The 26,899-nt window shown below is 34.0% G+C and overlaps 2 protein-coding genes and 6 non-coding genes across 8 annotated transcripts in view; all 8 read right to left on the bottom strand.

Annotated features, from left to right (window-relative positions):
* LOC148309167 (uncharacterized) overlaps positions 1-26,899 on the bottom strand; it is a 308,399-nt gene that overhangs the window by 230,710 nt on the left and 50,790 nt on the right. The gene's annotated exons all lie outside the window — the stretch shown is intronic.
* Positions 10,439-10,557, bottom strand: LOC148309171 (5S ribosomal RNA). Its single transcript, XR_015837592.1, has one exon. It is a non-coding gene; the product is annotated as a 5S ribosomal RNA (ribosomal RNA).
* LOC148309172 (5S ribosomal RNA) lies at positions 10,639-10,757 on the bottom strand. The gene has a single exon (XR_015837593.1). It is a non-coding gene; the product is annotated as a 5S ribosomal RNA (ribosomal RNA).
* LOC148309173 (5S ribosomal RNA) lies at positions 10,836-10,956 on the bottom strand. The gene has a single exon (XR_015837587.1). It is a non-coding gene; the product is annotated as a 5S ribosomal RNA (ribosomal RNA).
* On the bottom strand, positions 11,038-11,156 carry LOC148309174 (5S ribosomal RNA). The gene has a single exon (XR_015837584.1). It is a non-coding gene; the product is annotated as a 5S ribosomal RNA (ribosomal RNA).
* LOC148309175 (5S ribosomal RNA) lies at positions 11,242-11,360 on the bottom strand. The gene has a single exon (XR_015837585.1). It is a non-coding gene; the product is annotated as a 5S ribosomal RNA (ribosomal RNA).
* Positions 11,441-11,559, bottom strand: LOC148309176 (5S ribosomal RNA). Its single transcript, XR_015837586.1, has one exon. It is a non-coding gene; the product is annotated as a 5S ribosomal RNA (ribosomal RNA).
* Positions 21,351-23,422, bottom strand: LOC148309177 (uncharacterized). The gene has a single exon (XM_088260567.1). The coding sequence runs from the start codon at positions 22,819-22,821 to the stop codon at positions 22,348-22,350; it is 474 nt and encodes a 157-aa protein (XP_088116693.1). The 5' UTR covers positions 22,822-23,422; the 3' UTR covers positions 21,351-22,347.

Genomic DNA, 26,899 nt, shown 5'->3' on the forward strand with positions numbered 1-26,899 from the left:
ATGGAGTTTTGTTTCATTTAACACGACTAGTTTCGAAAACTACATTTATTTTCATCGACAGGTGATAAAAAAAATAACGACTCAATCACATACAAATGTTTTTTAATAGATTTATATTATCCACTGACACTTCGTGATGGAATTGCATATTTAATTTATTATTAGATTAAAACCAATATTTTTAGCTTTTCCACTTTTTTATTTGACCAGCGACCGGGTTTCGTCGTTACCGACATCATCAGACTGGGGGATGTCTGATGACATCGTGTACCGACATCATCAGACTGGGGGATGTCCCCCAGTCTGATGATGTCGGTAACGACGAAACCCGGTCGCTGGTCAAATAAAAAAGTGGAAAAGCTAAAAATATTGGTTTTAATCTAATAATAAATTACATACAAATGTGTCACAAATCTAAATTTTCTAAATTGTTCATGACTTGACTATTGTATGTAACCGAATGTAACAGTTAACAGTCATTCGTTTTTTATAATCACCTGTCGATGAAAACATCTGTAGTTTTCGTAACTAGTGGTATAAAAAAAACTAGTGGTATAAAACTTAGTAAGCCGGGTTATGGTCCCGTTGTTAGTGTCGCGGACTCGTAAGTCAGAGTTAAGTCAGATTTGAGCCCCTCTACCGCAATTTGATACCTATTTTTAATAATGAGCGGCTTAGACTCACAGAAAAAGTATAAAATTTAAATATTTGTGAAAATAATAAAAACGCAAATATTTCACTTTTTTACATTAAAGATTTTTAATTGAATGGTATGATAGAAGTTATTTTTTTAATTATTAAAATTAAAATCAAAATTATAATCTTAAGAATCTCCCCATAGTAAATATACCTTGTACACCAGTAGGCGTTCTTATGTGGGAAGAATAATTATGTTAGTTTAGTCAGTATGCTGGAAAAATCCAATAAATTTTTACTTCCAAAATGGATAGGCGATTTATTGCTTCAATATAAAATCTCTTCCACGTCCGACGTAAGGCTATAAATAGATTTAGCAAAAAAAATATTTCCTGTGACGCGTAAAAAAGCGAATGAAGCAAAGGTAAACAAGAAAAATCTATTTATACAAGGGTTGGTTTACCCTATTCTATCCGTGTATTCAATATAAAAGTGCGATTTGCATAATACAATCTTTAGTTCAACTACAAAGGTCATACTACAGTTCAATGTCTCCGATATTGAAGATAAGAATAAGGACTGGAGTAATGATGTTTAATACGACTCGACAAAGCGGTTTGTGCGATATTTTGATTACAAAACAAATGTACATACACGTACTCAGTGGCGTGCACAGAGAATTAATTAGGATAGGCAGTAGAGGTAGGTAGTAGGGTAAGCTGGTGCTACTTACTAGGGTAGACAGTAAGGGAAGCTGATACTACAGTAGAGGTAGGTAGTTAGGTAAGCTGGTACTAATTACTAGGGTAGGCAATAGAGGTAGGTAGTAAGATAAGTTAGGTACTACATAGTAAGGTAGGATAGGTACTGGTTGCATTTTTATACGTCACGCGGGTAAGTTAGTATGGGCATTGCTTTTCTGCCTGTAAGGAATGCACGCCCCTGCATGTACTATAATGCAATACTTAGGTAAAACAAAATAAACGAAAACAATGTGATATGTGAGCATAAATTAGTAAAACAGAACAGCGGAACAGGTCAGATCAGTGGTACATACAGCAGTATCCAAAAATGTTATCACAATTTGAACCTGTTAGAAAAATCCGTATAAAAAAATAACGGATACCCTCATCCCGTTAAAATCATCATATTTTCTATTAAATTCCCCATGTTCTCCACACATGTGTCACAAAACCCAAAGCTTACGCAGCCGCTTTTCTTAATATACATTTCCCATGATAATTTATGCGTAAATACATGTGCAATATACCTGTATTATGAATTTTATTAAGTATATTTGCTTTTTTATTGGCTATTTGAGATTTAGTAACGCATTAACAGACCTTTGTTTTGTTTTATTTTTTATTGTTTAAATTTACAACGAATGCTTTTTTTCATGTTTAAAAAATAACCCTAATATTTCTTTTCGTAATAAAGTTTTCGTTCACATACTTCTATTTAAGAACCTTTTTATATCCATTATATGAAAAAGTATCATTTTTTCAATCATTACATCGAACATTGACAACCATCAAGCAAGGTGTGGAAAATAACAGTCATGAGCTGTTGTCATCAACAGACTATAAAATGACTGGACGAAGAGAAGTTGAATTAATTTGGTTATGTTAAAAATTAATATTTACGCCTCTTTGGGAAATTGGCCTACTAATACGCTTACAATTGTGCTCCTATGGTACCACATCTCCAACTCTCATCTGTGCTCTGTGATAAGTTTGTGGCTTTAATATGCATGTATATATTTCAGGTAAGGAAAAAACCAACAGCACCTTTTTTAAATATTAATGTACCTTTACTTTTTAATAGCACTACGTGTTTATGGTCGAATGTTCGCTCGATGAAAACGTAACAACATTATTATACTGCCTTGTAATACCGTAATTGAACCGTTTTCTCATGTTGCAGACGTCAATAACCCGTACCACGTTATCATATCAGTACGAACATAATACGAACATAAAAATAGGTATAAATGCCAAAGTTATGTTGAATAATAAGATACCATACTTGAAGTATGGGCGGAACAATATTCTTGTGGATTTCTAAACTAAATTTGACATTTACCTTTCAGATAAAACCTATTTTACTTTCAAAGTAGTTTTTGTGATAAATAAAACTACCATCGAAATAGAAAAACTCGTATTTCACGCTTCAGTGGCCATTTTCGGTTTTTCTATTTCGGAAATATTTTACATAGAATGAATTTATTTCTCTGATTTAGGAGATCTGTTTTCTTTTACTATTGGCCCTATTTTACTGTAATAAAATTTATATTTGCCTCTGTAACTTTACTGAAGCAATCACAAATGTATCTTTTTTTTTTAATTAATGAAATATAAAAAGTTTTAAACAATTTTCATATAATATTCATTAAGAATGGCATTTTCTTGTTTTAAGTGTAATTAACAGTTTTACGGTAAAATGCCAGACAATTTATTGCGCATTTAAATTAAATAAAGGATATTTTAACCGTATAAAATGGCTTTGTCAATCGAATGACCCTCCGCCTTTTCCCTGTCGGGACAGAGGGTAGTTCAATTACAAAAGGGTTAAAGGTCACTATCGCATGGTAGAGGCGCTCATCTGGGACAGGATAAATATTGTTCAAAACATTTCAATGAAAAAAAATCCTTTGAGCTAGAACTACATGGCAGAATATAAAGTGAGCAATATCGCATTCCTAATTAGTTTTTTAAAACTAATATTGAACATTTCATCACATTCTGGTAATTAAAAAATATAAAATAGGGAGAATGTTAACGAAAATGGCTGGGTTTGAATAAACATATTTTAAAATATGTGAAAGAAAAAAACAAAATAAATGATAAAAAAAATTCTGGTAAAAAGTTTCTCGCGAAAGGACATTGACCAGTAGTCGAATGAGTTCATTTTCGTTTGCTCGTTTTAGGAATTATTAGTATAGGGGGGATAAAATGTCATTAACTTTAATAAATACAGTATTGAACAGATTAATTAAAACAAAACCTTTTATCGTATTTTCAACACCTTCTAACAAATGTTTAGGGGTGTTCCTCGTATGGACCATGGCTGCTTCTTTCAGTGACTGAGATGATGAATAGCAAGAAGTATCACCCAATTCTACTGGAAACGATACTACCAGAGATACAAAAACGAGGGTCAAATGGTAATGGAATATTTCACCAGGATTTAACCCCCTGCCACAAATCCAAAAAAAAATATGAAATTTTTCATTAAAAAACGATGAACTGTGTTGGAGTGGTCAAGAATTTTGCCAGACATAAACCTAGTTGAAAATCTATCGGCAATCTGTAAGAATCGGCTCTCCAAAATTGATTGCACTACGGTGGAAAAGCTCATTTTGTCCATAATTCAAGCATGGTTTCGAGACGAAAAAATGGCATCCACGTGCCAAAACGTGCCAAGAGTAAAATCTTTGATTGAGCCCAAATAAGATCATATTAAATATTAACATGAGATACAACTAATAAAAAAAAAAGATTTTTAAAAATTTGTACGAAAATACAAAAAAAACATTGTTTTGTTTTGAATATTGAAAATTGAAAATATTGAAAAAAATGTTTTTATTAATTTGTTCGATATTGTTTATTGAGTGAATGAAGTGTTTAAATTTCTTCATCTTTTGTTATTATTTCCTCATAACCGTAGATGACAATTATGGCCAATTTGACGTAGATGTCAATTGTGGCCAACCTCTTTCCACGAAGCTAGTCATGTATAAACTTTCTAACATACAGGTATATGACATGCTTATTTGACCAAATTTGAGATATAATTCCAGACCAAGAATCTGGACCGCAGGACTGATCACCTTTTCATTAAATAATAATAATTAAAAATCAAGTTGAACACCGTGTCAATCCGAATCGGTGCCTTATGCGCCATTGGATGCAGAAAAGTGTCAGATGAGAGAGGAATTTGAGTTTTTAAGGTTTGATCACCTAGAAAGGTATACGACCTAACTATTATGACGATATTTACTTGAATTTTGCAATAAATGGAAACCTTTTTAAAAATCAGTGGTTTACTATTTAAAAAAATAAATGTATGTATTACTGAAGATGTTTTATTAACATAAGTTTACTACATATTTTTTCTTCTTAATTCTAATTTAAAAAAAATCCGTCTTCGTTATCAGTTTTAAATAATCTTTTAAAAATATTTTTTTGACATGGGAAAATCTAAAATGTCAGAAATGAAAAAAAGAGTATCTCATGATAATTGAATTAAAGTTCCCGAGTAGCAAGCACCTCTTAAATTATCTCCCTTCTGATATTAATCTCAAAAGCCTTGTTAATAATTCATTCCACCCCGCCGATGACGTCACGGGATATTTCAGTCCCGAAATAAGACGAAGCTAGGATCCTGAAGGGAGTGGCCCATTAAGACGACAATTTTTCAGAAACGTGAGGCCTGACGTCACACGCAATATCGCGGAGTTTAGATAGATTTGAATGGAGCCTTTGCTATGACGTCATTAGCGTATTGACAAGATAAGATATTACTTCTATACTGTAGAACACTATTAAAATGTTTTTATATAACGCAATACAAAAAATATTTTCATATTTTCTTCACCCTATTTTTTTATATATATTTTCTTAAAAAAATCCAAATTACGAAATCTTTTTTCAGCTAAGCTCGCCCAATAATTTATTTTAATTTTAAATTTAACTTTTACTTGGTCATTATCGGTATTTCTTAAAATCTATTGACACGTGTTTCGATGCATCATTTTCAAACATCGGATGGGATGCTAGGTCTAGATTTAAAGTTGTGTCCTTGGGACGTTGAAGGATGACGAGGGGGTATTATTAAATTCATTTGATAAATATTCATTAATTTCATTGAATTTAATGAGATGAATGAATTTTTATGCTTAACATATTGCAGAAACAGGAGTTAATGTATGGTCACCCTTTGATAGTTTGGAAAGGTTATACGGCGACAGCTAAACCTTCTACTAGTATGTTTACTCCGCAGTAATAGCAACGGCGCATTTATTTTCTTACACGCAATAATATAACTTAGTAATCGTCCTGCTGCGCTGGGAGCCAGACTTCACTTCACGCCCATTTTTTTAGTACATATATATTGGATTTATTTTAATTATTTAGAATATACATATATTGAAAAAACTCCTTACCTTTCAATAAGTCTTCTTTTCAAAACCATGTTGGTATTTATTTCAAAGAAAAACTTATTTTTTCAATACAAAAGCAGTGTTTTAACAAAAAAATAGAAAATTAAGTTATGATTAACACTGGGCTTTAATAAAGGTCGCACATTCTGCGATTCTTACTTTTTTAGTTTGGACAAGATTGTGACAGTCACACGTGATGACGTTACAAATAGTTTGTTTTCATGTCACTAAAATACAAATGAAAATGTTTTCATTATTCCTATTACAGCAGATAGTGATTTGTAAAATAATTGTACCAAATATCTTGAAATCTGTGTATTTTATTTATTTTCTTTAAAAATATGATAATGAAAAAAATACTCGACTAAATCCAAAATTTGAGACATTTTCTTATTGCCATAAGAAATATTATTTTATGAAAAAGAAAAACAAGGTATTATGCGAACAAATATCGGAAAATACCCTTATTAGCATTATTACCTTGAATGGAGTCAAGTACTACCGATGTTAATACATATTTATTTTATCATTTAATATTCTGTTGAGTGGATTGTGCTGTTCTTTATTACTTACTTTTTCGTGTTGTTTGTAATTTACAACGTCTGTTTTCTTTCAAGGATAGAAGGCCAGACTGTGCGCACTACTTCCTTAAAGTTCAGCCCTCACTGTGAAAAATATATATAAGTATGTGTATAATTCTTAATACTTTGAATCAAAATAAGCGATGTTAATCGATATTTGAGCACAGGATAGCAAAGTCTTAGGTTCTGGGTTTTTGGATCCAGAATGAACTATATTTTATGGAATATATATGACGTTAGTGTAGGAGTTCATACTTAAGTACATTGCTGCCTTATGGAAAAGACGATGGAAGAGAAATTGTAACTTCTATATAAATCGTAAATACGAATAATAAAAATGGATATAGCACTCAAGGTTGCATACGGGGGAATCGTACATGAGAAATGAACGATTCCTCCGAAGAAAAGAGATTTTCTCAGATTTAGTAAAATATATAACAGTAAAAAAATAACAACAGAGGTATATCGCTTTTTATCTAATATATTTTATAGTAAAAAGGAAAATTGTATGGAAAATAATTACTTTAAATTGAAATAAATTTGAAATAGGTTTTGAAGAAGATAAAATACGTATAATCGTATATATATATATATATATATATATATATATATATATATATATATATATATATATATATATATATATATATATATATATATATATATATATATATATATATATATATATATATATATATATATATATATATATATATATATATATATATACATATATAATATTCACAGCGGAAAAAAATATTACATTTTAAACATAACATAATTTTTTTCACGTCTCAACATAGATGAAGAGAATATGGAAATCTTTTATAATTATGTTACACGCCTGTAATGTTTTTACTTAAACCAGCCTATGACGGTCGTAAATCCCGTAATTGCCTAGACATCCATATTCTTCTTCATCTATGTTGAGATGTCAAAAAAATAATGTAAAAAATAACTCCTAATTGGAGATAATCCAGATTTGAGAACAAGTATTTGGACACACTCAAAATGTTAGTATTTATTAACCTAAGCTGGGTTTTAGGCTTCGTCACCCAAAACCTAGTTGTACTCGTATCTACAAATGTATATAAAATACACTTTACTTTTTCTATATTATGTCATACATTTAATAATAATAATAAAAGTATTTATTTCAAATCTAGTTCTTGCTTAACTAGTTAACTATATATGTGCGTATTTAAAATGAAAACGAAGATATCCATCTGAAGATGGAAACATAGCTTGCGAAACTAGTCGTTAATTTAAAAAATATATATATTAGTGGTAAAAAAAGTGTTTTCTTTTAAATTTCATCATGTTCTTACCACAAAATGAATGCCGATATAATAAATAAAATATACATACATACATACTTTGTATGGACGTAACATACTTCGTATTGTATAAAGAAATGTAGATAATATAGGGTCCGCCATCTAAAGTTTTTTTTTTCAACTAGTGCTTATTTCGTGAATGGTAACACTTAGCTCATGTCTGATTTGACAGATAATTAGTTTTATCCTTCCGCTGAGCGAATATGGTTGTGTATACGCTTGAACAACGCTGGGAAATATTGCGACATTACTTTGAAAATCATGGTAATGTTGCAGAATGTGTGCGAAAATTGCGTACGGTTTTTGGAAGAAGAGAAGCACCGTCAGCTCCGTATGTTCGTTATCTTGTGAAAAAAGTGAAAGAAACTGGCATCCTCATCGATAAACCAAAGCGTGAAAAGCCAAAAACAGTGCGTACACCCGAGAATATCGATGTTGTGGCAGAAAGTGTGCGTGAAGCGCCATCAACATCAATTCACCGTCGTTCTCAACAATTGAACATTTCGGAGACATCATTGAGACGAATTTTGCATAAAGACCTTGGTATGACGCCATACAAAGTCCAATTGGTTCAGGAGTTGAAGCCAACTGACCATCCAATGCGTTTTCGCTTCGCTGAGTGGGCCTGCGATCGACTTACAGAAGATGCCGATTGTTACGGACAGATCGCACACCCCGTGCGGCGGCCCTGAAAAAGAATTCCAGGCGCCTGGCGGCGAGCGAAACGGTCGCCCGTCGGAATGCGGCCCGAAGAAGGGCCTCTATGGATTCTACCGATTTCTCATGTATTTACAGAATGTATTAGATGTAAGAAAGAATAAGACAATGTTAATATTAAATGCGCCTAGATGTTAAGTTGTATAAATAGATTACTGATATAGATTACTGATAAAATAAACTTGTAAATTGTAAATTGTAATGTAATAACGAACTGTTGGAACGGCACCGGTACGGTATGAAAGTGTAGCCCGTCCGGTGCCCATTAGAGAGAGACAGAGATATGGCTGTCTCTCTCCCCCGGCCGCTGATTGGCTGTACTTTCCCACTGTCGGGCGGTACGCGATCACGGCCGGGTATATAGAGGGCGCATTTTCTAATAATAAACCAGTTCTGGTGTGACTGTTGAAACCTGTGTTTCATTTCTCCGCTCCCGCTCCTTGGACGACTCGCCGCGCCGCCAGCCTGGACCGCTTCGCCTCATTATACCGATTCACGGACCAGTTTCGGAAAGCCCTTATCAGGGCTATTGAGGTTGACTTGTCGGTCCAGTGCCCGCTCTTCCCGGCTCATACATCCATTCACCTCCGTCCGTATCCAGCTTACTCGGTAACTCGGTACGGCGGGGCCGTCTGGAACGTCACCCCTTACAACGGTGGCATAGTTGGGAGATTCCGAAGAAGGCCAGGCGTGTACATTTTTGAGAGTCATCGCACGTAACCCACGCCGGTTACACCGATTTTGCCAAAAAAATCATCTTTTCGGATGAAGCTCATTTTGATCTTGGCGGGTATGTAAACAAGCAAAATTGTCGTATTTGGGGCACAGAAAACCCGCACGCATACATTGAAAAGCCGGTACACCCAAAACGAGTCACTGTTTGGTGCGGATTTTGGTCCAGAGGCATAATTGGGCCATTTTTCTTTGAAAATGAGCAAGGAGTGGCCGTTACAGTCAATGGCGATCGTTATCGGGCCATGTTGAACGGATTTTTGTTCACAAAAATTGAAGAGGAGGATATTGGCAACATTTGGTTTCAACAGGACGGCGCTACGTGCCACACAGCCGAAGCTACACTCGATGTTTTGCGCCCTGTTTTTGAAAAAAAAAAGTTATTTGGCGGACCCTTTAGTATGTATCTACTTTTGAGATTAGCATATTTACGTGAATGTAACAATACATGAAATTCATCATTGCTATTTTCAAACAAACTTATCTGCATAATACAACAAGATTATGTGTAACAAATGCATTATTGTAGATATTTTATTCATTTTTACGCACGTTGTATTCATAGCTTGTGAGATAATCAATTATTTCGGCCGGGTTGAATATTACGATATTAGACCGGCAGGAAATACCCACTGGTCTGTTATTTACCTAACGCCTCCGCCTGCGTAAACAAACTGTAATAGATACGATTTGAACATCATCACAATACAAAAAGAACAACCTTGATTATACATATCAAGTTTGGGCGAAAGATATAACACAAAAGGTTAGTGACGTCATATCACAAGATACGTCATGGATACGTCACGAGGACTGCGTTATTCTGACGGTGTTGTTTGGTAAGCGGATTATATCTATTTGACATCTCAACAAAGACGGTATTGAATATGGAAGTCTGGGTATTCACAAGGCATATGACCTAACATAGGCTGGTTAAGTGATCACTTAACACGTTCAACATTCAACATTCTACCCATGATTGACAACCACACTATTCAAAGTTTTGGAACTCCTAGATATATCATCAATCTCATAAAACAGTACATATGAGTTCACAACAACTATCTATGTTGGATTGAGAAAATTAAGTATTTAGCAGAGGCCCTTTTATCCGGATGTATGCAAGATACGAACACCTTAATAGTTGAAATATTTGGACACACTCAAAATGTGAATCTTTAATTGAGTTTAAAATTTTAGTCATGCCATTTTTCTTGCACTTCTTACGGAAAAATTATTTATATTTTAGTTTTTAATAAAAAGACAAAAAAGAGGGCCAACGGCACGCGGTGTTCCCAAGCGGTCACCCATCCAAGTACTGACCGCGCCCAATGTTGCTTAACTTCGGTGATCGGACGAGAACCGGTGCATTCAACATGGTATGGTCGTTGGCGAGATGACTTCCATTTTCCTAGCACTTATTGAGTAAATTTATTTATAATTTAGTTTTTAAAAAAAAAAAGACAAAAAGGGGGGCCAACGGCACGCGGTGTTCCCAAGCGGTCACCCATCCAAGTACTGACCGCGCCCAATGTTGCTTAACTTCGGTGATCGGACGAGAACCGGTGCATTCAACATGGTATGGTCGTTGGCGAGATGACTTCCATTTTCCTAGCACTTATTGAGTAAATTTATTTATAATTTAGTTTAAAAAAAAAGACAAAAAGGGGGGGCCAACGGCACGCGGTGTTCCCAAGCGGTCACCCATCCAAGTACTGAGACCGCGCCCAATGTTGCTTAACTTCGGTGATCGGACGAGAACCGGTGCATTCAACATGGTATGGTCGTTGGCGAGATGCCTTTCATTTTCCTAGCAATTATCCAAGTAAAATCATTTATAATTTATTTATTAAAAAAAATAGACAAAAAAGAAGGCCAACGGCACGCGGTGTTCCCAAGCGGTCACCCATCCAAGTACTGACCGCGCCCAATGTTGCTTAACTTCGGTGATCGGACGAGAACCGGTGCATTCAACATGGTATGGTCGTTGGCGAGATGCCTTCCATTTTCATAGCTCTTATTCGAGTAAAATTATTTATAATTTAGTTATAAAAATAAAAGAATAGACAAAAAAGATGGCCAACGGCACGCGGTGTTCCCAAGCGGTCACCCATCCAAGTACTGACCGCGCCCAATGTTGCTTAACTTCGGTGATCGGACGAGAACCGGTGCATTCAACATGGTATGGTCGTTGGCGAGATGCCTTTCATTTTCCTAGCACTTATCCAAGTAAAATCATTTATAATTTATTTATTAAAAAAAATAGACAAAAAGAAGGCCAACGGCACGCGGTGTTCCCAAGCGGTCACCCATCCAAGTACTGACCGCGCCCAATGTTGCTTAACTTCGGTGATCGGACGAGAACCGGTGCATTCAACATGGTATGGTCGTTGGCAAGATGCCTCTCATTTTCCTTGCACTTATTCGAGTAAAATCATTTATAATTTATTTATAAAAAATAAAAAAAATAGACAAAAAAGGGGGCCAACGGCACGCGGTGTTCCCAAGCGGTTACATATCCAAGTACTGACCGCTCCCAATATTGCTTACCTAAAAATTGTTAAGTTTTTTTTGCATTATTTGGTGTTTCGCCCTTTTTCCTAAACACATTATTTATTATTAAATACCCCGGCAACCCTAACCGTACTAAAATTACAGAGGCGTCAGCGTGGAGACTTCCATGAATATTTCCATAGCTTAGAGCTTGCAGTCTAAACCACTAACTCCCTCAGGAACATGAGAAAATTAGCAGTTATATAGACGATGGCAGCCAAGCAATATGTATAAATATTTAGTAGAACATCTTCCGTGATGTTTCTTATAGTCAGCGGGTCCATTGCTCCTGTTGCAACTATAGTATAATTTGTAATACATATATGTAGTGAGCGTATTACAGTCTACTGTCATGCAAGAATCATGAAGACAATACAACCGATGGAGAACGACTCGGCACGATACAAGAACAACTCTACCTTAGCTTGCCCCTGTGCTGAAAATCATTTGCCATTTCCCACACGACATATGTGTTAGTTATTATATTTTAATAAATCACTTGTATAATACCACTTATTGAGTTTTATTTCATTACACATGACTAATTTCGAAAACTATAATTGTTTTCATCGACAGGTGATCAGCAAAAGTGAAAATCGTAAAATAATCTTAATAGTAATCTGTCGATGATAACAATTGTAGTTTTCGAAACTATTCGTGTGTAATGAAATAATACTCAATAAGTGGTACTATACACGTGTTTATTTTTTTAAAATAATTAACATGTCATTTCACAAAATTAATGCCGAACCAATAAATAATATAATATGGGTTAGTTTTTAAGAGCAAACATAATCTGATAATTACATTTTTTGGCAGTGCTAACGTGTGTGTTAAACCTTAAATTAAAAATTTGTTAAACGTGTTGGAATACGGATATGCAACCCCGAGTGCCAAAGCTATTACTGCTCCTTATCTCACCGGCTATTGGTTTTTATTTTTTTTCCCAAATAGTAAATTGTTCTTCACCCTTAGCAAGTTGACATCATACATAAATATACCATTTTTGTACGGAATTACAAACATCCAAATTTTTACATGGAAACAAATATTTACTTGATTTTTTGTTTTTCTTTTATTTTTTAAATTTTGTATTTATTAACTGAAAAATTCTAAAAAAAATCAATGTATTGCAACACAAAAAATATATTTTTTTGGCATATGAACCCCAGTATAGGCCTTAATTGGCATAACTCAGTCACGATTCACGACAGAGAACAAGAATATTATTTAACAAAACCAATGCAAATTTGTCTCATTCGCTCACTCATAAAGCGATAGAGGTGGAATGAAACAGCAGTAGAAGAATAAGGCCTGGAGCTCTCTTTTCATCAAGCAATGAGCACGCGAATGTGATTATTTCTTTTGAGAGAACATTTTTCTTTGTTTAACATATGAAAGTCAAATTTAGTCAAAGTCGTTCAAAATATTTAGAAGTCAAAAATTATAACAATAGGACTTTTTTACAATACAATAAATTGTCTGTTAAAAAGATGGAGTTGAGTAAAACGCAATAATTTAATTACAAAATTGGAATTTTCGTCAATACAGCGGAAGCTTGACAAAAATGAAATATATGTATTTAATAAAATATATTTATTTACCAACTATAGGACGCTTCAATATTTACATCATTGCGCATAAGTAGACATGTCAACTGCCAAAATGTAAGGTTATGATATGCGATGTCATAAAAAAACACGTTTGAACCCTAATTAACGTTTTGATATATTTTGGTGGTCGTATATTTTTTTCGAAAAAAAATATTTAATTTTCTCAATGCAGCGAACATTTATAGTCATATAGACAAAATTATAGATATCAGTTTACATTGTTATGACAAATCTTGCATGAATATGAAACAAATCATCGTGATAAAAAAACAGTAGTTAAGACTGTTTTGAGAATTGGCCTATATGGGTACATTTTAGTCCTACCAGTAGTTTAAGCGATCCATATTGACTTCATCCTTGAGCCCATTAGAGTTATGGTTCGGTTTCAATGTAATACTAAGTATGGAAGTTGGCAGTGGACTGTGAGACTCTAATTACTAGGTAGAAACGTTGCAATATATTTTCGCATATTTTATCGTGCGTGCAACAATTTCAGAATTATTTATATGTTTATTTGCATATTGCAACGAGTTATGGTTACCAAAAATATCCTTTTATGGTAAGCGTATACGCTCAAAGCGGCGACTAAAATTACTTTCAAAATAGGACAATGATCGGAACATATCTAGAAAAATTGGAACATTGAAATACGAGGTCGATTTCCTCTGAATTTACATATTTATACTTGGATCAGTAATGTTTCGATCAAAAACGTTATTCTGACAAATCTTCTTCACGGAATACATAAATTGAATTAATTAATAAGAATCGATGCGAGATTTCACTGTTTCAATGTGCTAGATGTAATTCAATTAAGTCAGTCAATGATAGGTTGTAAACGTTTTGAATGCCCAGACTTCAATATTCCCATTGTAAAAACGGTATTTTGTCTCTGTCGAGATATCTAATATATCTTAAATTCAATAAAATTTGAGAATGAAGTCATGGAATGTTTTTCATTTATTTATAAAATATCTCATAAATTTGTAAAAAAAATACATTAATATATATTATATATTTCCACCTTTTCAAATCTCCTACATCTCATATCTAGAGCTACGCTCGGTTTTTCAATAAATTTATACACACTTTTTTTTATTTTTTATGTTTTGATTTGGTGTTTCATTTGTAGATCTCAATAACTTATTTTTTATTAATTTTTAAACCATTTTAAAACCAAACGCTGATTTTTAGGGTCTACTAAGTTGTATATTTAATTATTGAAAACATAAAAATAATATTCGTAACTATTATTTTATCAAACTACTTTGTATAATCTTCACTGTAGTTTGATAATGCTGACAAGACGAACAATTGTCACGAATTTTAATTTACATATTTTTGAAAAATAAAATATACAACTGAGTAGACCCCAAAAATCAGTGTTTGATTTTAATTTATTTATAACATTGTGTTTACAAATACTTATTCACAAATCTTGAATATCTCTAATTATAGAAGTTATTTTTCATATTATTTTGATATCTCAACATGGATGAAGAAGAATATGGAAGTTTGGGCATTTACAGGGCTTACGACCGCCATAGGCTGGTTTAAGTGATCACTTCACACACGTGTAATATTCACCAATTCTACCCATGATTGACAACCACACTACTCAAATTCATTGAACTAATTATATTGATTAAATTCAAAACGTTGTGTTTGAATTCACAAGAATTTCACTGGATACATCTATGGTGAGATGAAAGAAGCTTTTTATTGACAAGAAACTTTAGCATTTGTATGTGAGGTCCGAATCCTGGATTGTAACCACATATGTACACGAGAAACGCCAGAAAATATCCTTTTCATTTTATTATTTTAGGTTATAATTTGACCAGTCAACATTTAGAGTGTGTCTAAATACTTGTTCACAAATCTGGATTATCTCTAATTATACCTCCAATTATTATACAAAATATGAGTGGCAATATTGTTTGTATTTGGAGTTGTATGAGGAATTGTTTGTGTTTGCCTTTGCTGTTGCGGTTCCGATGGCGTGGAATGCTCTTCTACCAATGGTTAGAAATAGTGATAGTAAGATGATCTTTAGAAAAAAACTAAGAACACATTTGTTTGCTATCACATCATTTCGACTTAGTATCATCTTTTCCCCAATTCAATCACAGTGAAGCGCCCTTGAGGTAGTATTTTACGAAAATGGTATAAATTATCCAAATTTATTAATAATAATAATAAACCCTTATCCGCACCCCAATGGTGCATAGGGCACTGCTTCATATGAACACAGTGTTATCTTGATCGTTTACACACGAAGGAAAGGTGATCAGCCCTCCGCTTCAGGTACCAGTCCAGGGTAATATTGAATGAATATTACAGTGAAAAAATCACTTATATTTATTTGACCCCCCTGGGAATCGAACCCGAGACCTCCAGAACGGTAGTCGAGCGTGCTGACCATTACACTACAGAGGCGGACAATTTATTAATATTATCCAAATTTATTACTATTATTATTATTAAGATTTCCCACATTTTCTCATTTGCTTCTCCGGGTAATATGTGTGTATGAATTTATCAAGACACTTCCACGTCACACCCACCTGTAGAACGCAGATCCGACGATCGATTCGTTTCGTTAGTTTGCGTGTGTGAAATTATAAACATAATTATTATTGTAATAAGCTCACGCGATCACTTGTTACGCTGCTTAGCGATGGTCATTGCCAGATAAAAATATCAGTATGGAGAAATTCCCGCACGCGTTCCGAGCCCGCTCGCTGCTGAATCAATGCCAGCGGAGAACGACTCGAGAGTGTACCATGAATGGTCATACGAATGCAGATAATAGAAAAATACACGAGGTAAATACCCCGTTTATTGTCACATTGCTTTAGTGAGTTCAGTCAATATTGATTTATAGCTAAACCATTCAATATATTGGAAAACAAACCAATTTCTTCTTGTACCTATTAATGAATGTTCAGATTTTGTATAACCATTTTACTTTTCAAATGTTTTTATTAACGCGTACATAAGAAATATATTTGAAAAAAACACTATTTACGCTAGTTATAGATATTTTGGAATAAAATCGGCATTAAGTAAATTAATAAAATCATATTATTTTTTGACATCTCATCACAAAGATGAAGAAGAATATGGAAGTCTGGGCATTTACGGGGCTAAATAACTCACATAATTGGAGATAATCCAGATTTGTGAACAAGTATTAGGACACACTCAAAATGTTGTAAATTAATAAAAAATACACATCCAGTCAAAAAATCGTAAAATCAGTCCAAAAAACAGGTATTTAACTAACTAACTAACTAACTAACTAACCATCACGCCGCTTCCCCGCAGGGGTAGGCAGAGAGAATCGAACGCCACACCACTCTGTCTTTGCAAACATTCTTTGCCTCTTCTACATTCATGCATCTCCTCATACATACCCGACGATTATTACGACTCCTGACCCGGCCGCTTTCAAGTATTTGACATACCTGATTGTGCCAAGTTTTCCTCGGTCGTCCTCTGCTTCTTTTTCCAACTACATTCGCTCCATAAATTTGTTTAACCGTTCTTTCTTCACTCATACGCTCCACATGTCCAAACCATCTCAACACACCTTTCTTAATTTTATCGATAATGCTTATCTCAGCCTTACATTCTTTCCTTATTTCATCATTCGAACATCTATCAAACATCGTTTTGCCACACATTCGTCTGAGGGATCGCATTTCGACTGCATTCAGTCTGCTTTCATCCTTCTTTTGCCAACTCCATGCTTCGCTTCCATACATAAGGGTTGGAACCAGAACTCCATTTATTTCATAGTATTTAACTACTAGCAAGATTTAAAATGACTTGTTTTAGGTACACATTTCAAAAGAATGAATATTAAAATCGTGATACATTAAGTAAAATAAAAATATATTTCGCAGTCAGGATAAGAATATGTAAAAATTCCAAAAATCATGTAACTATAAGTAATCTAGTAAACTGAAACGGCGGATAGTTGAATTTTTTAAATGTTGAGATTTAGATCATTGACAGTAAGTTGGCGTTGAAGCTGCGGGGTTTTTCACATGTCGGGGAAAATATTAACATCACTCTGATAAAGTGTGGACCAAAAGGTGAATGATTGAAATCCTCCTATCCATCAAAACCTAGGTTGAACGACCTAACACCTAACCTAACCCAACCAAATTAAACTAAGACTGATGCCAGGTATATGATTACCCACCAGTATAAAAATATGAATGAATTATGAATAATGAAAACATTTCAACAGTTTCAAGAGAGAAAAATTACTTTATATAATATTTTGACTACTTTAATCTACGATGAAATCTACATTTAATTTTCAACAAATGAAAATTATTTTAGTTAATACTAAATTATTTATAGTAGCTTTAATATTTAATGCGAGACATTTCAACTCTCTGTAAAATTGGATATTACAGAGAGTGAAAACCCTTTTAAGGAACAAAGGGGTTTCACTTACGATATGATATTTGTAATATTACAGTAAAGCCTAATGAATTTACAGTTCATATTAACCGAAAACCAAATTTCAACCCTAGTTTTCATCAAATATAAACACCCTGTGTTTAATTTTTCCCTCGTCATCCTCTTGTCATCATCGCTCTTCTGACTGACTTTTTTTTCCAGGATAATTTAGACTATGATTATTTATCCGATGGACCTAAGGCCTATAAAAGAGAAAAGTACTCTGACCTAACAAAGGTAAGCCCCTCGGGCCAATGGAAGTACGCTCTTTGGGTCAAAATCAAGCCTATATGGCATAGAGCCTCTATTTTACTTATTTATTCTTTATTTCAGTCTTAATTTAATATTTATTATTGGGTTAGTGACATTTTGATTTTATCAAATGTGTTTTTTCATTATTAAAAAATTAAACTGTTTTATATTCATAAATAAAAGGATTTCTATTTTTGAGTAATCAAATTATATATTTATTTTCTTTTGCTTTTTTGAGTTGTCGTAGTTATAATATTCTCAATATTATTTATATTTAAAGCATTTACTTTGTGGTCAGTCATTTTTACTTTTTTTTTTTTTTACAAAAATGTTAATAAAATTAGTATATAACCACTCACCGTTTTTTTTTTACTTGTAGGATGAAAGGAGTGAAATTAGTATATAACCACTCAACGTAAAATTAGTATATAACCACTCACCGTTTTTTTTTTTTACTTGTAGGATGAAAGGAGGATGAAAGGATTTTTTTTACTTGTAGGACGGTGAGTGGTTATATACTAATTTTATTAACATTTTTGTAAAAAAATAAATAAGTGTCGTAGTTAAATATAATGATGTTAAATATACATTTCTATCCTGTCCATTTTTAATATTGAATAAGTAGGAACGTACTCCAGTTATATAATTTCATATTTTCGTATCATGGAATAAATGTAAAAGTATAATTTTAAAATTTGCATAAAATAAATTTTGTTTTTATAGGGTGTTCTGTCATCGAGCCCTTATTCGGATAAAATACCAATAATTAGTAATAATTAGGGTATACATACATGCAAAATTTTCAGAATCTAAAGTTAATTATAAGAAATATGTGTGAAGTGATAAATCACTGATATTTATTTTGATCCTCCTTAGGAATCGAACCCGGAGCCTCGAACACGGGAGCCAAACACGTTAACCACTACATTACGGAGATGGACAAAAGTTGAAATATCATTGGCTAATTATTATCGGCATTAAAGATCAATAAACATAGTAGACGTCGAATGGTGTGACGAAGTATTTACAGTCAAAACAACATAATTACATTTTAAAAAATTATAAATAAAAAAACAGGAAAAAATAAATGTGTGTTATTCAAAATGGGTGTTTTTTCCTCAGTCTATTTTTCTAGAAGATGTCATACATTATGTATGTACATAATAAATACATAAACACGTAATATTATACAACGCCAGTATGGGAAAAGAATAATGTATTGTAAGTAGCTACTCATTTCTTTGTTGTTCTTCGATGAGAATTATTGTTTTATCCGTACTCTTATTACGTATTCCAAAGTTTCCATTGCAGATAAATAACCGCTACGCGATAATTATTACAAGAAAGTGATGTCATTCCAAGAATACTCACAACTCAAAATGTAACTTTAATTTTTAAATTTATTGGACATACTACAGAAAACCCATCTAAAGATGGGAGCTGACCAGTCCGACTGCGATTATCAATATGAAACTGTGCAGGATTCTGCTCAGACCATGATCAGACTTCTCTGTAATCTCGACACGACGAAGAAGAAAAAAATATCCATGTCAATATTTTATCATTTAAAACTTTTTTCTTCTGGTGCCTTTTCAATTACATCAGTTGCCCACCATACTATCCACGTTGATGTCAATTTGGAATCAGACTTCCTTGTTCTCCCCTTTTCTCTACTTTGTTCCTCTTTTTTCCACTTTTTTTTATTGGTTAGCCAAGCCAAAAAGCCTTTAATATAAATGTTGCTCACAAAACAACACGTTTAGTTATTTTTATTGCATTTCTCAAAATTATTTCTGTATCTGGGGAATATAAATGTGTTCTAATCAATATTATTTCACGGTGTTTTCTTAGTTTAATGGATTACTCTCATCTTAGCCCCTTTAATAATTTCAACAAAAGAAATTAAGAAAAATAGATTCAAACTTACATGTTAAAATGTTAGATTTGTTAGTATATAACCGCTCATCGAGATTGTAATCTACCAGTTTCGAAACGTACCCGTCTCTTCGTCAAGATAGTCAAACTTTGCCGTACACAAAATATATTTCATATTACTTTTAAGTCCTCAACTTTCCCCAACACACAGATCCTTACATCCTTCAAGCAGACACCCTTGCTTCATTATCGACTAATAACGCAAGTAATTAATATTTTGTAAGCATCTTAATTTCACTGAGTGATTATATATTATTCTAATATCATTAATATTTTGTTAGAATGTCTGGTCCATTGAGTGAATACTTTGAATAGGTACGTAATGATATTCATAATAAAACTAACTAACTCTCGTTTTAAACTTATTGTACAAATATCCATTAGATAATAGATGGTTTTATTTTTTACAAACGCAAACTTTTGCTTGTAAAATGAAAAAGATGATTCAAATATTGATATTTTAATTGCTGATATATTCAAATGTAATTGGTGGAAATCGTTCATTTTAAAATTTAATATCCGTGAAATTGAACGGCCATATTAACTTTCTCAACGATTTTTTTTCATTAATCTACTTTATTGATTCCCATTTTTTGACCCACCCCTCCAGAGGACCTAAAGATTTTATAGTATACTTTATTTTATAGTCAACGACTCAAATACTATATACCCTGAACCCTCAACGCCGATGTATAAAAAATTAAAATCATTCACGAAATGAATTACATTCCAATGTATATTTTTTATCTGTAGTAAATTCATATGAAATGTGTTTTTTTTTCTTGTAATTTAGCCTAGTAATCCAAGTTATTAAATTTTAACATTTTTATTCGGGCTACTACTTTACAATTTACCATATCTTTAGCAAAGCATTTAGCAGTCAGAACTTTTTTTTTCTTCAAATCTTCATAAAGCTCATGTAGTTATAGGCTAAACCCTATTTTTGAAACTCCTGTGATGATTTTTTTTTACTATATATAATATAACATACTTTTTATTTCTATTTTTCAATTTGATGGTTGTACGAGTGCAAGATCGCATCCTCGAACATTCTTAATTAAAAGTACACATTATTGCTCCTCTTTCCTTCCCCATTAGCAGCACTTACGTAATCATTATCTCAACAAATGTTTCATATTTCTAGATCCAGTATTCTGGCCCGTAGGACTGATCACCTCGTCGTTAACTGATTACCCTGTGTTGTACACCATCTGGGTGCAAATAACGTCGCAACTTCAAAACATACATTCATAATTATGGCAGCTAAAATTCGCTTTCTTGAAATGGTTTTAAACATCATCAAAGTGAATGTCGGACTGAAATATATTACATATATATGAATAAAAAATACGTATTTATGTATATCAACATTTATTATTAACATTTTTATCATACATGTCTTAAATTGTAAACTTACAGATTAGATATTTACAACAATCTTTTAAACGCCTCTGAGAATCTTTACATAAACAAAAGCAATAAAAAAATATAAATTAACTTACATTTACATAGTTTGAGAAATAGAAAACATGGTAATAATTTTTACAATCATATAAAATTTAACACTAATAAAATTAAACTTTATTAATATCAGTCACCGTCAGTAAACCTCAGAGATCTCGTATAAAACGTCTTTGGATTAATTTACCTTATAGTATTCGAAATTATACCATTTCTCGGAACATAAACAAAAAGTTAACGCTTTCATAATTCTTAATAACGGACAATTTGCAACAACCAAAATACTTCATGTAACATTGACTCGAACCGTGAATTGAATGGTACGTGGGTATATCACAATAGTCCAATGAATCACGTGCTCACTGATACCGTTATTGTTTATTGTGAAATATGTTAAACAGTGTTAGTAATCGAGTCATTTATTTAAAAAATCTACGGTTGGAATGATATTATTTTTATACATTTCTTCCTAATACCTTTGCTAACATGAAATCACATCAATTATAATGGCACATCAACAAGCTACGTAGTTAACCGTAATAATTTATCTCTGAAACGAATGGAATATAATGTTGAAAAAAAATACAGACATTTTGAATGATCAAAGTACTGTGTTGAAGTTTCACGAAAATTAGGGGGGTTTTTAAAAATATTTATATAAATATTTGCATTGTTAAAATTCCGTCATTCAATAGTAAGGTTAACTCTTGTAACTCAAAAAATAAAAACATCTGGATTACACGTTACACCAACATAAAAACTTGTCTCGCTTCCAGATCGAAGACACGAGCCGCCGTGACCAGCACGTGGCGGCCGCTATGCCCGTCCCATCTCCGGCGCCGCACGCGTCGCGGCATAATGCAACCGAAACAATTCCATCGCCCGATCCTTCAGTTCTCGTCGTCCTCCTGCACCACGGGCAGGCAGCTCTGCAGGATGGTGGGGGACGCCCGGGACGTGAAGGCTGCAATCCAGGACTCCACGTCTCTGGGCTCCTCGCTGATGAAACTCAACGAGGCCGTGTTGTCGAACCCGCGCTGTCTGACCACGACGCCGGGAGTCTTCTCGTCCGGAAACCGTTCGACGGTCGTGTTTCTCAGGTTGATGACTCCCAGGGGTTTGCAGACCTTCTTCTGGGGGTAGATGGCGGCGAAGTGCTCCAGGGACGTTCTGTAGATCTTCACCTGCACGCTCTGGCGGTGGCCGTTGGGGCTGATGAGAAGCATGTCTCCGGCTTTGACCTCGAGGCTGAACCTCTCCCGAGACGGTGAAGGGGACAGAGTGGTGGGAGTTCCGGCGCTGCAGCCGGCGGCCAGGAAGCTCTCCGCGTGGAAGGCGGCGGGCAGGGCCACGTCGATAGGCATCTCGATAACAATTCTCGATTTCTCTCAACAAAAAGACGAAAGGGTGATGAGTGATGACACACTTAACGGTTAGCACTTTAAATGAAGAATCACTGTTGTAAACAATGGAACGAACTCGGTCGGGAGTGAAGAGAGTTTGGGTATTGTACGACGCGGGCAACCCACTCGGTGGCTAGACAGAAATTGAATAAGTGGGGAGACTGGTTACCTTTATATACAAAGAAACGCGAACTGGAGACGCGCAGATTTCGAAGCTTCGCCTCGAAAATGACTCGACAAAACAAGGAGCAATACGAAGACACCTTATAAAAAGTATAAGCATCTACAATAGTATGGAATTTTAAAACTTCGCGATATTATTATAAAGAGCCTCTTAACATGTTCAACACAGCCTTCGAAAGATGAAATATTACCACCGAGGAAAAAGCTTTGAGGGTATACAAGTCATAGATCGATGTTTTCATTAAAAAGTCTGACATTTTGTCAATTTGCCCGATTCCTTTCCATTCAACTATCCCCTTTTATACAGACGCACAGTGTTCGCAAAATGTTTCAGTTTGCGCTTCTAAGAAACGGTTTGTTTAACGTCCAATTTTGAAGTTCAAGTGAAATGCGTTTTCCACACTTCAGGAAAATATTAAACAGTTTAACAGCTGGTGTTTATATCACTCTGGCGTCAGACGCACAATATTGTTTATAAAATCTGAAGCGTGTTTATTGTTTACGCAGTTATTTTTGTTTGTTTGATAATGTCTTTGTTCTAAAATAGTTACTACGTTACTCCGTCGGTTAGGAAATTAAGTTAATACGTCACTAGGAAACTAAAGATAATTTTATGCTTGCGTAGAAAAGTAAAGATATCTGTTTTAAAGCTTCTATTATTTACTATTATTGTATTTCGCAATTTAAAAAAAGTTATTTGGAATATGTTTTATAACCACGTATTATAATGTATACTTAACAGGCGTTTCTATTTACATGTCTAGCGATCGGTTATCAGTAACTACTATACGTACTTACCCCATTATCAGAAATCGTTGAGAAATAATTTCTATCGACCAATAGGTATATGAAATAATTAATAATATCATATATTTTATTATGTTTCGAAGAGACTTTTTTTGTTATGAATATTGAAAGCATTTTGTGGATCATATTGATATATTGTTTCGAGAAATAAAAAATAAAAAATACTTTGTGTTTTGGTCCACTCACATTTTTATCAACCAACTAGTTTCGGCAACAACCTGTTGCCCTCTTCAGAGGGTTGTTGCCGAAACTAGTTGGTTAATAAAAATGTGAGTGGATCAAAACACAAAGTACTTTTTTTTTGTTTACATATTAAAAAACTAAAAAATAAATAACAAGGTGATTTGTAAAAATAATGTACTTTGTCAGACATTAACATGGTCTCGGGGTCTGTTCCCAGAGTTGTTTATTTTTTGCTACTGTATCTTTATTTTATATTACATAAAGTGCAGCACTGTGTCGATAAAATCCCGTCTGTTATGTTTGTTTCGTCCGTAATTGAGATAAAAGTCAAAATAATACGTGTTAACAATTAATTAAAATACGGTACTAAAATCAGGAATAGTTCTAAAAGTGCCTTAAAAATAGTTTTATGTTTCTGGTCAGTGCATAATTTTCTTTTTAATATAAACATAAAGCACTTGTGAAAGATCACTTTTGTAATCTTTTTACAACTCATCACTGATTAATTAGTCCAATTATTTTACCTGTGGATGAGAACATCTGTAGTTCTTGAAACTAGTCATGTTTACAGATACGAACTCCAAAATGGGCGTACACAAATGTTTTATTTTTATATGTAAATTATCATGTTATTCCACAAAGTTAAATCAAATCAATAAATAATATGAAAATATCTAAATCATGAATATCACTGTTTTTGAAAATGACATCTGACTGAAACTGTCAATGTGACAAATCAAAAACTTCTGTTTGATTTGAGTTTGTTAAATTTCTAATTATTAATTAAATTAAATAATTTCTAGGATTTTTATGGCCATTGTTACTTGTTTTTAGGATATTATGCCGTTGTGTCTTACTTACACTTACAGAAGGATGAAACTAGACTGAATGCAGTCGAAATGCGATCTCTCAGAAGAATGTGCGACAAAACGATGTATGAAAGATGTACGAATAGTGAAATAAGGAAGGAATGCAAAGCTGAGATAAGCATTATCGATAAAATTAAGAAAGGTGTGTTGAGATGGTTTGGACATGTAGAACGAATGAGTGGGGAAAGAACGGTAAAACAAATATATGAGGCGAATGTTAGCGGGAAAAGAAGCAGAGGAAGACCGAGAAAAACGTGGCACGATCAGGTATGCCTAATACTTGAAAGTGGTCAGGTTAGGAGTCGTAACAATCGGCGGGTATGTATGAGGAGATGCATGAACGTGGAAGAGGCGAAGAATGTTTGCAAGGACAGAGTGGTGTGGCGCTCTATTCTCTCTGCCTGAAGCGGCGTGATGGTTAGTTAGTTAGTTAGTTAGTGTCTTACACTTACAATCAAGTATTTCCATTTGTTTTATTTTTTTTTTTTGAAATATTAAAATAGTGGTATTTACCATTAAATGAAAATTATATAAAATATTGTGTGCAGACTGTACTGTAGTGTAGCTGTCGCGCATGTCAGTAGCTTTCACCGCCGCCGCCCCCTTCCCCGCTCCGCTTGCCGCCCCCCGCCCCCGCCCCCCGCCCCCTGGCCCGCTCTAGACAGACTGTCCGGAGACTGCAAGGGGAGGGGACATCAGCTGACGAGCTGCAGCTGGGACAGGCGAGGAGTGAGGAATGAGGTATGAGGAACGGCTGCCCGTCACAAAAGACCGAGGGATTATGCATTCTAACTACATTGTATGTTTTATAATGGGTACGCGATCTGGTACGCCAAACTGTATGATATACGCAGAAATGTACTCGCAGGGTGAAGGGTCTAAGGCAGCTTGTGCACTACACGGAATTTTACCGTCCGTCAGTCCGGTTTTGAAAAATGAAAGCGACTACGACAGTTTAGCGTGAACGAATATACGCGCAACGTGTTCACGCACCGATCCGAAGAAAGATGGACAAAATCACAAGCCAATCCAAGACAATCATCGTTTTTTTATTATTCCGTATGGTGCACAAATGCCCTAACGGCGTTTGTCCACTACACGGAATTACACGGTATTTTACCGTCCGGCACGTCAGTTGGCGTTTTAAAACGACGATTGGCTTAGATTGGCTTGTGCTTTTGTCCTTCTTTCTTCGGATAAGAGCTCTTGATCGGTGCGTAAACACGTTGCGCGTAAATTCGATCACAATAAACTGACGGACGGTAAAATTCCGTGTAGTAGACAAACGCCCTAAGTCAGTGATCGCTACACGGTAGCTCCCTAGCTCCCGGTAGCTCGCGTAGGATATTACAACTGCCTAGCAAATTTTGTTATTGAACTCTAAATAAAAAATGTGCTAAATTTCAACGACATGCTTAATAGGTTGCCTTCGAGGTTAATCAGATGTTCTAATTTATTTAAACTAATATAAAAATATCATGTATGCTACGATAAGGGACGATTTAAAAAAAAAACTATAAAGAGGGAATTTGTACAGGTAGCTCACCAGACTAGTTCAATTTCTGAAAGTAGCTCACATCCTCATTGAGTTTGGAGACCACTGGTCTAAGTGTTTCATACTTTGTGTTGCGCATTATCTATCTTGCTACCTTTTTACTAGGTCAAAATTGATTATTATAACTGGTCCCTCAGGCAGATACGGTGCGAGCAAAAAAGAATTCATACCATGCTTTTAAGGTTAATAAGATTAAATAATGTTTCATAATTTTATCTTTTTCCGTCGCGGTGTAATGGTCAGTTGCATAACATTTAACAAAAATAGCAGTTTATAAGAAAAAATGTATGCGGGTGATATTAAGACTGGAGTCTATATTTATAAAATGGGATACAGATAACTATGGAAACAATCGTATTTTTGAAACACTGCTAGATATTAAAAATACGAACGTTGATTTCTTACAATCACAGCTTTCTACAAACATTCTTTGATGTGTGTT

Source organism: Brachycentrus maculatus, unplaced genomic scaffold, assembly GCF_059751285.1.
Source record: "Brachycentrus maculatus isolate JH-2025_06_01 unplaced genomic scaffold, ASM5975128v1 h1tg000138l, whole genome shotgun sequence".
NCBI lineage: Eukaryota > Metazoa > Arthropoda > Insecta > Trichoptera > Brachycentridae > Brachycentrus > Brachycentrus maculatus.

Coding starts and splice junctions, on each gene's coding strand:
- LOC148309177 (XM_088260567.1), bottom strand. CDS start 22,821: ATGCCTATCGACGTGGCCCTGCCCGCCGCCTTCCACGCGGAGAGCTTC.